The sequence below is a fragment of the Ctenocephalides felis genome, unplaced genomic scaffold (assembly GCF_003426905.1).
Source record: "Ctenocephalides felis isolate EL2017-DRISC unplaced genomic scaffold, ASM342690v1 CF-g0.4_SCAFFOLD_03573, whole genome shotgun sequence".
Taxonomy (NCBI): Eukaryota; Metazoa; Arthropoda; class Insecta; order Siphonaptera; family Pulicidae; genus Ctenocephalides; species Ctenocephalides felis.
In genome coordinates this window covers 8,615,396-8,630,185 of record NW_020539727.1, presented here as the reverse complement: position 1 = coordinate 8,630,185, position 14,790 = coordinate 8,615,396, and the positions used below count along the sequence as shown (strand labels likewise).

Sequence of the window (14,790 nt, the reverse complement as noted above, 5' to 3'; positions counted from 1 at the left end):
TGTTGATATCTGGTCCACAGCATGTATAATCGCTGAACTTTACAATCTTGCACCTTTATTTCCAGGGACTAGTGATGGGGATCAGTTAGATAAAATTTTTCAGTTGATTGGAAGGCCTTCGGATAGTAATTGGCCTGCTGGTGTTTCAGTAAGTTGTACTAATTTTCCAGCACATCCTTCCAGGCAGCCTAAAATGTTGATACCACGGTTGTGTGAGTTTGGGAATGATTTGTTGAATAGTATGTTGCAATTTGAACCGAAGAAGAGGCTGTCAGCTTCACAGTGTTTGAGACATGCTTATTTTACAGATGAACGGATAGTGTAATAGATAGAAAGAGGTAATATATATATATATGTAAGTAGACTCACCATATAGTCTCTATACTATTTTGTTTCTTGCTTTATAATTTTAGTTCTTTAAAAGTATTGGTATTCCTTGTCCATAATTGCCAATTGATTCGTAAAGTAAATATTTATTGTTACTTTTACTGATATACACTACTTCTTCAGTGAATTTACTAATAGTACAAAAAATGCCCAGTTTTTTACATTATCTGATTATAAATTAAGATCTTTAATATAAAAGATCTATTTTAACAACTTAAACCCTTTAAAATTATATTATAAATAAATAATAAAATTCATGCTGTAGATTCTATTGATATAATATCAAGGCCTTCATTAACTAATAATAATATTAAATGAATTCAAGAAATATTTTTTCAAACTTTCATTAAAGCAAAATTAAAATTGCCGAATATGACTCGCCTTAGTTATTAGACTTTAAAATAAAATTTACATCAGTTTTATAATGAAACTTATAAAACTTATATACAGTTTTAAAATTACACACTTTTATTGTATATTTTTAATTACACTTAAATATATGATTATATAAATTATAATTTATTTAAATTCAATTTATAATTAATTTAAATTATATAAAATATATAATTATATATATATATATATATATATATATAAATTTATTATAATTAAATATATTATAATGAATATTATATATAATATATAATTATTATATATAATATATAATAATTATATAATAAATAAATATTATTTAATGAAAACAGATTTATGAAATAATGTAAGTATTTGATGAAGCAAGATTTTTTGTAAATAACATATTTATTTGATGAAAATCTTCACAATTTCTCCAAATTATATTTTAATTTAAATTATAAAATCATGAGAATTCCAATTTTACTCCAATTTAAATCCAATTTTTAGAAAATTAATAAAATATAACTCAAGGTGTTATATATTTTTATAATTTCATTATAAATATCAAAATATTCAATAATATCTGGAGTTATTAATTGATAATAAATTAATCTAAAAAATATTTTAAATAACGATTTCTTCAGAATTTAATAAGTTTAGACAGAATTATGTTTTTGGTTAACTAAGTTATTTGACTTTATAATTAAAAATATATCTGGTAATGAAATTTTTATAACTGTATTCATTTATTGGAAAATTTAATATTATTTAATGAAGAAAGATATTTATTAAATAATGGAATTATTTCATGAGTATCATTATGCTCATTTTCGAATAAATTTTACATCAAATTATAAAAATATGAGATCTATCACTAACTTTAATATTGAAATGAATTATTTGAATTTTGAGATATTCAAATATATATATATATATTATATATATATATATAGCTTTAAAAATATCTAATTTTATGATTATATACCATTAGATTCTAATCTATTTATAATAAAATTGTTTAAACAAACTATAATATGAGTGATCTAGTTAGTAGTGCCTTAGCAATAATAATAATGATAATAATGTAAGGAACATATGTTTCCATTCAAATTCAAAAAAACAATGAAATTTGATTAATTAAAAAATAATTAAAATTTTGAAGAGTACATAATAATAATTTATTAAAATGCAGTACATTTTTTGGTACAAATATATTTAATAAGCCAATAGTAATAATATTTTAAATCATAAAAATTTTGAAACATGATCATATAGTAATTAATTAAATTATTTTTAAAAAGCAGTACAGATTTTCAGTACAAACATATTTAACAAGCCAATAATAATAATAATTAAATAAGCCAATAATTCTTAAGCAATTAAACCTCAGATGAAAAATCAGATATGCAATTATCTTTAATTATATTAGAGCTTTAATTTTTTTAAGATCTATTTTATGGTAGTTTTAGGATTGTTTTAGACATGCACGGTGTAGTGGCAATTATTTAAGATACATTTTATTGTTAAATGGTGTCAGAAGGATGATGAATCTCTGAATGCCTTTGAGTTAAAATATTATGCACATGAAATAAAACATATTTTTATACATGATGTGTTTATTTTATACTAGGCAATCACTCATTGCTGTTATGGATTTATATCCATTATTTATATAATTCTGAACAGAAATGCAGTTTTGTTGCATTTAGATATGATGGTGGTAAACTGCAAATGCATTTTGATAGTTGAGCTGTATTAGATGCATCGAGTGAAATATAAAAATCAGCATCGTTTTCTAAGAGTGCTTAAGGCACTGAAAATTTCTTGTTGGTGTATTTCACATATAATAAGTTTCATGTATCATTTCTACATAATATGAAATTTCTATTTATCTGTTTAATGTAATTTAGGCATCCTAATTAGGTAACATTAGTTAGAAAATTAAATTTTATGTATTCACATCATCTATACATAAGGTGAAAAATTTGCCTGTTATTTTATATTAGATGAATCTTGGTCAACTTTCTCATGTTTTTTAAAACTTTCTGAAAGCTTTTCAGTCTCAATTCAATTGTAATAAAAACATTTTTTATTTTTAAATTATAATTATATTTCATAATTTTCATACAAAAATATTTTGATACACCTTTTGGATCATATTTTCTTCACCATGCGTCTCTATTTTTTTTTCTCAGAGACACACAGTTTACATATAAATTCTCCTAAATGATTTAAATAATTATAATCTCATGGCAGAAGGAATAAATTTTATCTAGAGTAGAAGTAGAATAGAATAATTTGTCTAATATTAGATTTGTCTAAATTTTTGCGTTAGAAGTGCGCACACATGCTACATGTGTGCAAATTGGAAGCATATAATTAATTTAATTTAATTAATTTATTATCTTACAATTATAATACATTTTTTGTTAATACACATTGTGGTATGATGATATCTACAAAGATTCAGAGAGCAAAGTTTAGAAAATTGTTTTGGTATGAAACTTTTAGTCGTAGTTGACAAAGTAATAGATTATTAGCAAAAGATTAGTTGGTGCAATAGTAAAAAGTATGAAAGAAGAATTTGGTGATTTTGGAAGCGTTTTATAGAAATATGCAAGAGGATTTAATTTGGTAACAGACTTATAACTTAGAAGTTTCTAATTTTTGTCAATTGCTGGTGGATGATGCTACATTTTGGTATTGGATAGATTTTTAAATTTAAGCTACAAATTTAGTAACAATATCAGAAAAATATCTATGATGAGCAATACGCTTGCATGTGCCCAAAAAGTACATATCTGCACAACTTTGCAATTTCTTTTAATGCAAAATACATGTTCGATATTCTTTATCCTTTTTCCCCTTGCACTATTTCCATTACAGAAGATCAACTAAAACTTGATGGGTTATCAATGAAAGTTAGTGATTTTATTATAATACTGATCATCGCATATGATTTTTTCTAATGCCAACTACTGTATATATGTCTTTCGATTATGTGTGTTAGAAAAATAACTTCTAATGATGATTTTTATGAAAAAAATGCAGTATAATGTTCTTCTAGTATCTGTAACCGCCTCCGGCTCCAGCAGCTTGTCCGCTACCACCTGGGTAACCGCCAGCTGGTGGGTCGGGGTATTTGGCTTGGCCTTCGTATGTCACCTGGAATAAAAAAAAATAGTTACAATCCCGAAAAGATTTAATCTTGTTTAAATACTTGATATTTGTATCGATTTTCAACTTATTATACAATTTAATGCATATTTTCGACATAAGTTATTTGTTTTCTATAACTTCTTTGGCGTTCATTGCAACCAATTCAGACTTGTAAATTTGGATCTGATCTAAAATTTGTCTCATTTGTTTTTCTTTTTTAAATGATTTTCTTCATTCATATTTTTTATATTTGGATATTTTTGAATAATTCTACAAATTATCAGTATAAATCTAAATGAAGTCAGTAACAATCAATTAGAGAGAAATTCATTGCACCGAAAGATTTTCAAATTTCTATTTCTTCTGTGTTTTTGACCTAGATTTTTCCAATATTATTTTAGAATCATATGAATAAAACTATTAAGGATAAGTAAAATGTGGTTAGTGAATGTGAATTGAAAATTAACATAACCATTCAAAAATATCTTTGCAAATTAATAAATCATTTGAAGAGTACAACACTTCAGAAGAAAATTTGAGAAGAACATTGTTGGAACAATGCGAAACATTTATTTAGATATTGGCCTCTAAAGTGTGCTTATTTTTCGTAGATATTTTAAAAATATCTTTGCAAATTAATAAATCATTTAAAGAGTACAACACTTCAGAAGAAAATATGAGAAGAACATTGTTGGAACAATGCGAAAAATTTATTTAGATATTGGCCTCTAAAGTGTGCTTATTTTTCATAAATACTAAGAGAGAATTTATTAGGCTTAAGATCTTAATATATGTACACAAATAAAAATTATATTTAAGAAAGAACTAGAGAAGGAAAACAAAAATATATCACTAAATTAATTTGATTAACCACAAGATCTTTTTCATTTTGTTTTGGGATAAATTTCTCCTTTAGTTAAAAAAAATTTAAATACAAAAAAAAAGAGAAGTAGTGTCGTATCTATTTTGAGAGAAAATTTGAAATACAAATATGTAATAAATTAAATTGATGGAGTTTATACTTTTATAGTATTACAGTGAAATTTTCTAGTACAATTCACTAATCCACATAATATTCTTTATATAATCATAAAGTGCAAAGTATATATTATAAAAGATTTATGATTTACAGCAGAGTACATACTGAAAAATAAGGAGAAATATTATAAAATTATAATATTTTAAATTCATATAAAATATTTATGACTGGCAGCAGAGTAGAAAGTGAAGAATGATTAATTTCAGCAAATTATTTCATAGTTGAATCATAGCTACAAATAAGTAATAAAAAGAAAATCGATGTAGTTTTTGTCAAGATTTTATTCGAAAACGTATATTTATGATGTAAGAATAATAATTATAAATATATAAATTCACTCTGAAGAATGAGAAGAAAACCATTATCAGACACTAATTTTAGCCTTAGATTTCATTTAAAATTTGAACTGCAAATGAGTGGTAAACGATAGATCTTGGAAAAACAATCAATGCAGTTTTTATCATGAACCTTTATAATTTTCATCTAAGGATAATTGTAAATTCATTAGATAATTCATATACTTTCAAAAGTAAGCTCCGAAGATTAGAAAAAAAAAATTTGTTACCAGCAGTTTTAATAAGCAATTTCAATGTTAATTTGAAAAATATATAAAAGAATTACAAATGAGTTCTCAACAAAATATTCTTGGAAAAACGACCAATGCAGTTTTGTCTTGATATGTTTAGTAGCTTTTATAAATGTCTATCATATCTTTATTACTTTGTTTTGGACTATAAAATAAACGTTCTAATTAAAGAAAAAATACGAAAAAGGCAAACAATATTTTGTATATAACAGAATAAAACTATAGCAAAAAAATCATTGGCTACATTGGTACACAAAAAAAAAGTTGCATGAAGAGCATGCTTTCCAATTTTTCTTTACAGTTGAGCAAAAATCTAAACGAGTTATATTTTTTTAATGATTTTATCTTATAATTTCTTTCTGAAACACTTTTCTCATTAAATGGCCTATGAAATTGATTTTTACAACGCTTTTTTCAACTGTTATTTTTTTTCAGCATTGAGCAGTAATATGCAAACTTGTTTAAATCATTATGCCATTTGTTTTGGACCTTAGAACGAACTCCCTAACATTTATAATTTAATCAAGTTTATCAAGAACATTTGTAATTTAATCAATGATCTTACAATTTACATTCGAGTATGTTCTCAAAATCAGAAAAAGAAACTATCGTATACTGTCGTAAACAAAAAACAAAACAACACGTAGTTCTGAACATGAATCTGGAATCTGACACGGTGCAGATTTTTCTAGACTGATTTATTTTCGAGAATAAGACTATTTATCATCACTACTATCAAATGATAAAATTTTTCAGTTAATATAGTTTTTTCATAATCTTTCTTAAATCAGCATCAAATAATTACAACAATATCCATCTGCTCTTTACCGATATAAAAAATTTACTCATCTCAACATCAATTAAATACAACCATGCATTTGTTTAATACCATTATACAATTTCATCTCTTGGACTGGATTTAAATTTATGCCGCCCGAGGGCACTGACAAAAATGCCGCCTATCACTGATTTTTGTTTACTTAATTAGTGTTATCAGATAATTACTCAACTTTTGAAAAATTCATCGACCTACCCATATTCAAATAAATCTTATCTAGAATTGAACCTGATGGTAAATTTACGTGCTACAGTTGGTGACGACATCTATTGAATGCTGAAAGAATTATAATTAATGTAACATCAAAGCGGCCGTGTTTGCCATCAATTTATACTTATTTATCTATGGACCTACAGTAAATCAAATAATAACTAAAATTCATCAATCAATTGACCTACTGTAAATTGATCCATTACTCTCCTCCATCTACTTACCTCTGAGTTGAAACCGTTCTTCCAGTCGGCAGTGTACCTGACGATTTGCAGCCTGCCGTCGGGTAGTTGTACCCGGTATTCGCCCCTCGTGACGTCTCCGTCGCTGACGGCGTTGTGGGAGTAATCGTTGCCAGACTCGGCGTCCTGGACGGCGTAGGCGAAGTCGAAGGGCATTCCGGGGACGTGCTGGTGCTAATAGTAATTGATAATTTAATAAAATTGATAACTAAATGAAATATGTATTTTTGTGTCGATTGTACTAAGATGTTGTGTGAAACAATAATTATATGCAGAATATTATCTTAGTGTGGATATTTGTTATTCTTTCAATTGTTTACAGAAGACTAATGCTATAAGATAGCATTTTTTTGGAGCAATTTAGCTCCAAATTAGGTTAAGTGTGACATGACATTTTAATGTAAAAAAGAAAAAAAGTGTACAAAAAATCGATGTATAATAAAATCATCGTTGAATTACAAAGTATTGAATTTTAGTCAAATTCGCCCAATTAGCGAATATTAAAGGCTTTGTAAGTACAACCGTAAACTTAAACAGAGAAAACATTTATGGAAATGCTCTCCATAAGAAGTTTAAGTTTCTATCAGAAAATCCGACTAGCAAATTTTATATTTTCTCGATATTTCAAGATATTTTGAATCGTTTCAGACCAAAATTGAGAAAAGTATAGCCATGTCTATGTGCCAATTTTAGACCCTACGTTGATCAGTTTTGCATGATCAGCTAAGCATTTTGAACCGTTTCCAAAGACCAAAATTGGAAAAAAGTATTATTATGAGTATGTGAGCCCATCCTAAGACCATTTGTCGACGGTTTCTCAAAAGCAGCTGAATCTAATTCAAAAATTTAAAAGCCATTTGAAGTATCTCAATATAAGGACTTGCGTTGATCAGTTTTCCATGATCAGCTAAGCCATTTCATTATAATTGACCGAAAAGTGTAAAATTTTTGTTTACATTTTAATCAAATTTCATAAATCGATTTTGAACAATGAAAGATATCATTTGAGTACTATGCTAAATTGTTTTTAGCCGAAATCGGTTGGGCCAAAAATTTTTTTGTTTGAATAATCCAAAAATTCCAAACATAGCAATTCTATCATTTAGCGAGTTACATAGTTATATATATTTATCAATATTTTATGCATTTATAAATAAAATCGTAAATATTTTCATTTAGACTTTTAGCAATACTGTTGAATTGCTGGATCACAAAAATTGTAAATTTATTGGAAAAATCAATGTCTGTTTTATACGTTCGTAATATACTTTGCCTTTGTCTCTGATCAAGTTCACATTCGAAAAATATGTAGGTACATATATGGGTCTTACAAGTTAAATATAAACAAAATATCAATTAATACGTCTAGAAATGTTGCAATATGTGCCCTGCATTGTTTTATTCAATATATTTTATAATATAGGTCTTCTTTTGAAATCTTTAAATAATTTGCTCAGCTTGCTTAACAAATTGCTTACATCAATTTATCAAACAATTTGCGAAATAAAAATGTATCAATTTATAGACATTTATAGAGAGTTGGAACATTCAATCCATTTACATTGTGTAGGTTTTCGAGGAATAATTAGGATTTTTAATTATTTTTCTAAGTAGGTAGTAAATTTTAAAATGTAAGCCGAACGAAAATTGTATGTAATTGAAAAAATCGTTAAAGTTCAAAGAAATTAAATAAAACAACAATAAAAAGATTTTAAATAAAATTTTATAATAACGTAATTTAGCCTTATCTGACGGTTCTTTATTTATTGATTTCAAAATTAAACTTTGGTTAATTTTATGGACCAATTCATTAAATCTATATCAACGTTAAGTTTTGTGATGTCTATATCTTTTTAAAATTTGCGTAGCTAATATCTAAAAAAAAAATTTAATTTTTGCTTTAAATTTTATCTAAGACTTGTTTTCTAACTCATTTAATTTGTTTTTCAGATTTATTGGAATTGTGGTAAATTAGTTGTGATCATCCACTCTTGTAAGGATCTTCTTGCAATTCGGTGAGTGTTCAATATAATACATTTTTATTGTTTCACATAAATGTAATTTTTAAGGGTCTATCAAAATATTTCTTATCGAATAAAGCAATTGCTGAAATTTCAAAATATGATAAATAATTTAGGGCATTTTGAAAATCTAGCTTTAATAAGTTAGTAAAAATCATTCTTATTACTAAACTAAAACAACGCTATTAAAGCAGTTCATCATTAAAGCCAAATGCTGTATCATAATACAGCAAATTTCTAAATTCTAATTATTCAGTTTAAATTATCTCTCTAAATGTTTGGTTTAAGCAATATTAATATCTAACAAAATTATCTAGATATGTAAAAAAAACAGCGTTAAAATAAAAAAGCTTTTTATATCAATCTATGCTAAAAAGTAAGTTTATAATATCATGTATACTTCGCAGTTCTTCTAATTTTGCTTAAGTTATTTAATTATCTGTTAAAGTAGCGTTAAAATAAATAAGCTTTCTAATCAATCAGTGCTAAAAATTAAATTGGTTGATTATCATTACAAAAGAATAGTCTCTTCGGTTCTTCATCGAAGTACCATTAGTTGCTAGCTTGCCTGGAGAAATATTTCTCTGGAAATAGTCGTTATCTACTATTTATAAAAAAACAATAGTAGATAAAGATTTTCCTTATATCAACGTTATGAACGTTTAAAATTTTTGTTTTGCAAAAATAGTTAAAAAAAAAATCAAATTTTCATTTTCATTTTTCTTCTGACATCCTCCTCTCTCTATCAAAAAATCATCTTACATCTCCGCTTCCGCCTGATGGTCCTGAAGGATAGCTACCGCCGCCTGATGGTCCTGAAGGGTAACTGGTAGGACCAGATGGTCCTGATGGGTAGCTTGATGGCCCTGCTGGACGTTGGCCTGGGTAACTGCTTGGTCCCGAAGGGAAACCTGAGTTTGGCTGGTAGGGTGGTCGTGTAGGGAAGGGTTGCTGATATTAAGCAAAGTTAAATGTTAGTAGTTAATCGAAAGCCTATTAACTAATTTACTGTACTTGTCTAAAGTCTCTTGCTAGATTAGGAGTTTGTTAAAATTGTGCTAAATGTGATAAAGGAATCTATTGGATTCTATTTTGGTGTCGCTGTTGATATTGGTCGTCTTGTTTTTGAGGTGAAATCATATTCTGGTTGGAACCTAGTCTTGACCAATTTATTCTAAAGTTATCTAAAGCTTACAATATTTGATTAAAAATCAGGTTTCGTCAATTCTACGTTAAATATAGTTTACAACTAATTTCAGCTACATTTAGGCCAGTCAATCTAAAGTCATAAGCGATTAATTATTAATTTTTTAGCGAAAACGATTCAGGCCAGTAAATCTAATTTCATAAGCAATTATCTATTCATTTTTCAGCTAAAATATTTTCAGGCGTTTTTCTTCTTTTATAAAAATTGGGTCACTTACCTGATTTGGCCTTGGTCCAGATGGGTATCCACTAATTGGTGGTAAATAAGCGTTTTGTCCAGGAGCTACTTGGGCTACAGCTGCTGCTAAGCATGCTGCTGACAGTATTAACTGCAAAGAAAAAATATTCAAATATTAATAATCATTTTTCGATATACATATATGATAAAAGATTTTACAGTTCAAAATTCAGTCATTTTTATACTCCCGAAGAATTAATGGTATTTTCCAAAAAATACCAAGTTGTGTTTGTTTTATATTTTGTTGAGGGGTCCTTAATATGGATATTTTCAAATATTATTAATATATTAGGGTGGTCCTTAATATGGATATTTTCAAATTTCCTTGCTCCTAGTAGCTCAAATGCTTTCAAATTAATAAAACAAAATTCTCTGAAAGTTTTAGCTCCTAATCTTAACTTTAAGATAGTCCGCACTCCAACCAATGGAAATAACATGAGTTAAATTCCTTTTGTTTTATCAAGTGAATCAAAATTTTGAGAATAACATTATATTTGCTCATTTTGATCATAAATAAAATATTTACAATAAAAATTTGATATATTTCATAAAATAAGTATTTGCTCAGGAAGAAGAACCAAGAAACTTTGGTTTTTAGTGCGGACTATTTTAGAGTTAATATTTGAAGCTAAAACTTTCCGAGAATTTTTTTTATCAATTTGGAATCATTGAGTCCCTGGGAGCAAGGAAATTCGAAAACATCCATATTAAGGACCACCCTAATGTATATGTATATACTATAATATACTATATAATGTAGATTTAACCTATTATTCAGGAACTATCAAAACGTTGTGCATTTCTTGTGCCATCAAGCGTTTTACACATAAAAACTAACCTCCAAAAGGCACCTGACTACAACTACTTTATACGATTATAGATCCGTAACATAAAATATCTATTTCATCTTTATATTGCTTGAGACCACAATTTCTTTGAAAACTCATGATTTTTAATATTCGACAACTTTTGGTCTTTTCTTGAATTTAAAACTTTTACTTGAATTTTAAAGTTGGAACAAAATAATTTAATAAAATTTGTTCGAAAGTATATTTTGTACTTTTCACTCCCAGTAAAACTATGATATTAGAAATATCATTAATCAAATTAAATTCACATTTTTTCTTTAAAATTATATAGAATGTAATAAATTTAATAAGATTCACTTTTTTCTTGAATCGTTTTTCTCTATATTTTGTACCTACAAGGTATATTTCATATTAAATTTGGTTAAGTATGAATCCAGTACGAGAACAAGTATGAAAAATTATTTATTAAAATATTAACTATATGTTCATATTTCTTTAAAATTAAGATTTGAATTATTCAAAAAAGTTTCTGCTCGTATTGACAAAACGATTGTGTTTGGGAAAAGAAATTTTTTTTTTAATTCAAAAATGTTTGTTTTGAATATCGAAAATAATTCAGATTTTTGAAGATACGGGAAGTTCCAGCAATTTGCTCAAGATGCCATACACCACTAGTTTTTTGTTAATTTTAGACGCAAGCTTATTGTTACTTTTTAATGCCTAATTGAAAATTCGTCAATAAATTACATGAATAAGTTCAATGAAGTTTATTTTTTTAATAATAGAAATTATTAAAAATTATTAGTATTATATATATATATAATTTCAGTTCAGTACCAATTTGATTTACGGTGGAGAGAATGTTGCAACTTTTTTTGCAATATTTTAATTTATTATACTAATTATCATAATCGATAAAATCACGACGTCATATTAAAATGTTAATAATAGAGATGTAATGTGATAATGAGACATCTCGTAGGCAATTATGATGTTTTATAATTGATTTATAATCATATGATAAGTAACTATCAATCATAATGTGAAAGAAAATTTGCAAATGTGAACTTACAAAGGAATCGAGTTAATAACGAATTTAAGTTTACATTGCAGTTAGAGTTCGAAAATTTAAATTTTACTTAAATGTTAAATATTAAATTCAATATTAAAATATTTTTATTCAAAATAAAAATGGGATAAAAAAGTACTGCTTAAAAGGAATGATATACAATAATTGAAATAAATAGGTACAATAAATAAAGGCTTTATAAATTCAAACTCATTTCGTCATCAGCAGCGATTTTGAGAAAACAAAAGTAATTTTACCCATATATATCGATTTGTTGAACAACTATCGAAATAATAAAAAATCAATTAAAATCTCAAATTATTTACAGATTATTTAAACATTACATAAAACCTAAGTATGTCGAAAATACTGAATTGAAATTCTCATTCGAATGCGGTAATAATAAAAATATTTTATAATTTATTTACTTTTATTATATGAATTCATAATGTTACAAAATCGTGTGAGGTTAAAATTATTTTGAAAATGCCTAATTAATTATAATAATTACGGCGGCAAAAACGCTAATTTCGTTCGTGAGAATTGGCTACCGTTACGCGGAGGAACAATAGCGGTTATTTTTTGCTTCAAATACACATTATAATAATTTCACTTTTGAAATCAAGAAAAAGACTATATATATATATATATATATATATATATATATCAATGTATACAAATGAATTTCTGTGTGTATGTTCTAGGCATTCAAAACACCTCCAATCACAGTGAATATTTGGTAAATTTAGGTAAATCCCTGGGAAGGTTTTCGTTAATAATAGCACCAAGTAGCGGAGGTTGTATTTTTTCTATTCTTTTAGCTCAAGTTTTTTTTTGTTTATGTATATTGCGTATAAAAAACCATATATGACCCCAAATTTTGACCCTCTTACCAAAAACTTGTACAAAACAAAAATGTTGACATCTAAAAATCAATTAAAAACTTTCGATTATTCTCATAATCAGACTAATTGAACATTAAACTCATTACATAAAGTATGACTAAAGTTCTAGTAATAAATTGAGATTCTCATTGGAATCCCATTGGAATCCCATTTGAATCTAATTTCTCATCCTTCACCACTTTTACTCTCAAGAGATGATATAACAAATTTTATTCCCATGCTCGTATTAAATCATATAACGACATGTTCATATTTTTTCGCATCCATTCAGAAATGTTAAAGAATTTATGGTGAAATATCATTTGATAAAAAAATTTAATAGTCAATATAACAAACCAAAACTCTATTAATTTTTCAATTTGTTTGTTTATTTTTCAATAAAATTGAAATGTTATGTATAATAAAATAATTATTAACTTCTTGTAGGGTAAGTTATTGTAATCGTTCAGAAATCAAAATTGAAATTTTTTACATTTCTTCACGTTTTGAAGGTTTCTGAACATTTTGGCTAACCTCAGAAAAAATGGATGTATGTGTGTATGTATGTATGGATACAATTTTTCTTTCACGTTTTCGGGAGCACGGATCAACCGATTTGAATAGTTCTGAAAACATTCGATTCCTATTGATAGGGAGATGTGCTGATTAGTTTTTTGCAAAGGCAGGTCCAGCAGTTGCGGAGATAAAGAGCAAAAAGAGTGCAGAAATTAGAAATCGAGTTTTTGAGAGAGCGGAGCATCCGATTTTAATAATCTAAAAATATTCAATTTGTAATAATGAGGAGAAGTGGTGATTAGATTTTGGCAAAGGTAGTTCCAGCCATTTCGAAAATACCGAGCTAAATTTGCAAAAAAATTCAGTTTTTGAGAGAACTACGCGTCCGATTTGAATGATTCAAAGAACTTTTTGCTGGTTTCAACAAAATAATTCCTTTTCGAAAAAATTTTTTGTCTCATTATTATTTTTTTTCCAATTTTTTTTTTTGTATATTGAAAATAATTCAGATTTTAATTTTAATTCTAAGTTCTAATATACTTTAAATAAATAATTTCAACTTTGCAATTAAGTTTATATAATTCTTATAAATATTAGACAGTGTTACAATATTTATAGTAATCTATTTGAAAACATTTAATATTCCTCGAACATTTTGTTACGGTACGGGAAGTTCCAGCAATTTTCCTTAAGGCACGATGCCATACACCACTAGTTATGGACTATGTTTATAAATTTATTTTAAGATATTCGAAGTAAATAATAGCACTCAGATTACAGAATGGTAACAAATAATTACTACATTACTCTCTTAAGTTATCAACATTTTGAAAAGAATTATCAACATTTTTAAATTTTGACTACATCATACTATTTTTTTCCACTAAAATTTAGGAATCCTTAATCCAATCCCAAAGACACATTTAAAAATATTTTTTTCGCGTAATAAATTATTCTGGCAAAATCAAACATATATGTAGTTTTACATACAAGTGTGTGCCAATATTGTTTTTTATTCATAACAATTTTTTTTGAAGTAAAATCTTTCTTAAAAAATGAGTACGAAGTCAATAATTTTGTATATCGTTAAAAATAAATTTTATTCAACTTGCTCTAAAATTAAATATTAAAATTATTTTGGGCCTGGATTCGTTTTTGAAAAACGTATTAATAAAAAAAAAACTTTTTGCACAAATTTCAATGTTGATTCATTTTCAGCATCTAAATTTCTT

General features: G+C 26.3%; 1 protein-coding gene across 1 annotated transcript in view; it reads right to left on the bottom strand.

The window, feature by feature from the left end:
* Window positions 1-3,804: 3,804 nt before the first annotated feature.
* Window positions 3,805-14,790, bottom strand: part of LOC113389459 (pro-resilin-like) — a 72,222-nt gene continuing 61,236 nt past the window's right edge. Inside the window, exons 2-5 of the mRNA XM_026626491.1 lie at window positions 10,261-10,371; window positions 9,599-9,787; window positions 6,798-6,989; window positions 3,805-3,906 (exon numbers count right to left, since the gene is read on the bottom strand). Coding sequence (XP_026482276.1) covers window positions 3,805-3,906; window positions 6,798-6,989; window positions 9,599-9,787; window positions 10,261-10,371 — 594 coding nt within the window. The remainder of the gene's footprint in view (window positions 3,907-6,797; window positions 6,990-9,598; window positions 9,788-10,260; window positions 10,372-14,790) is intronic.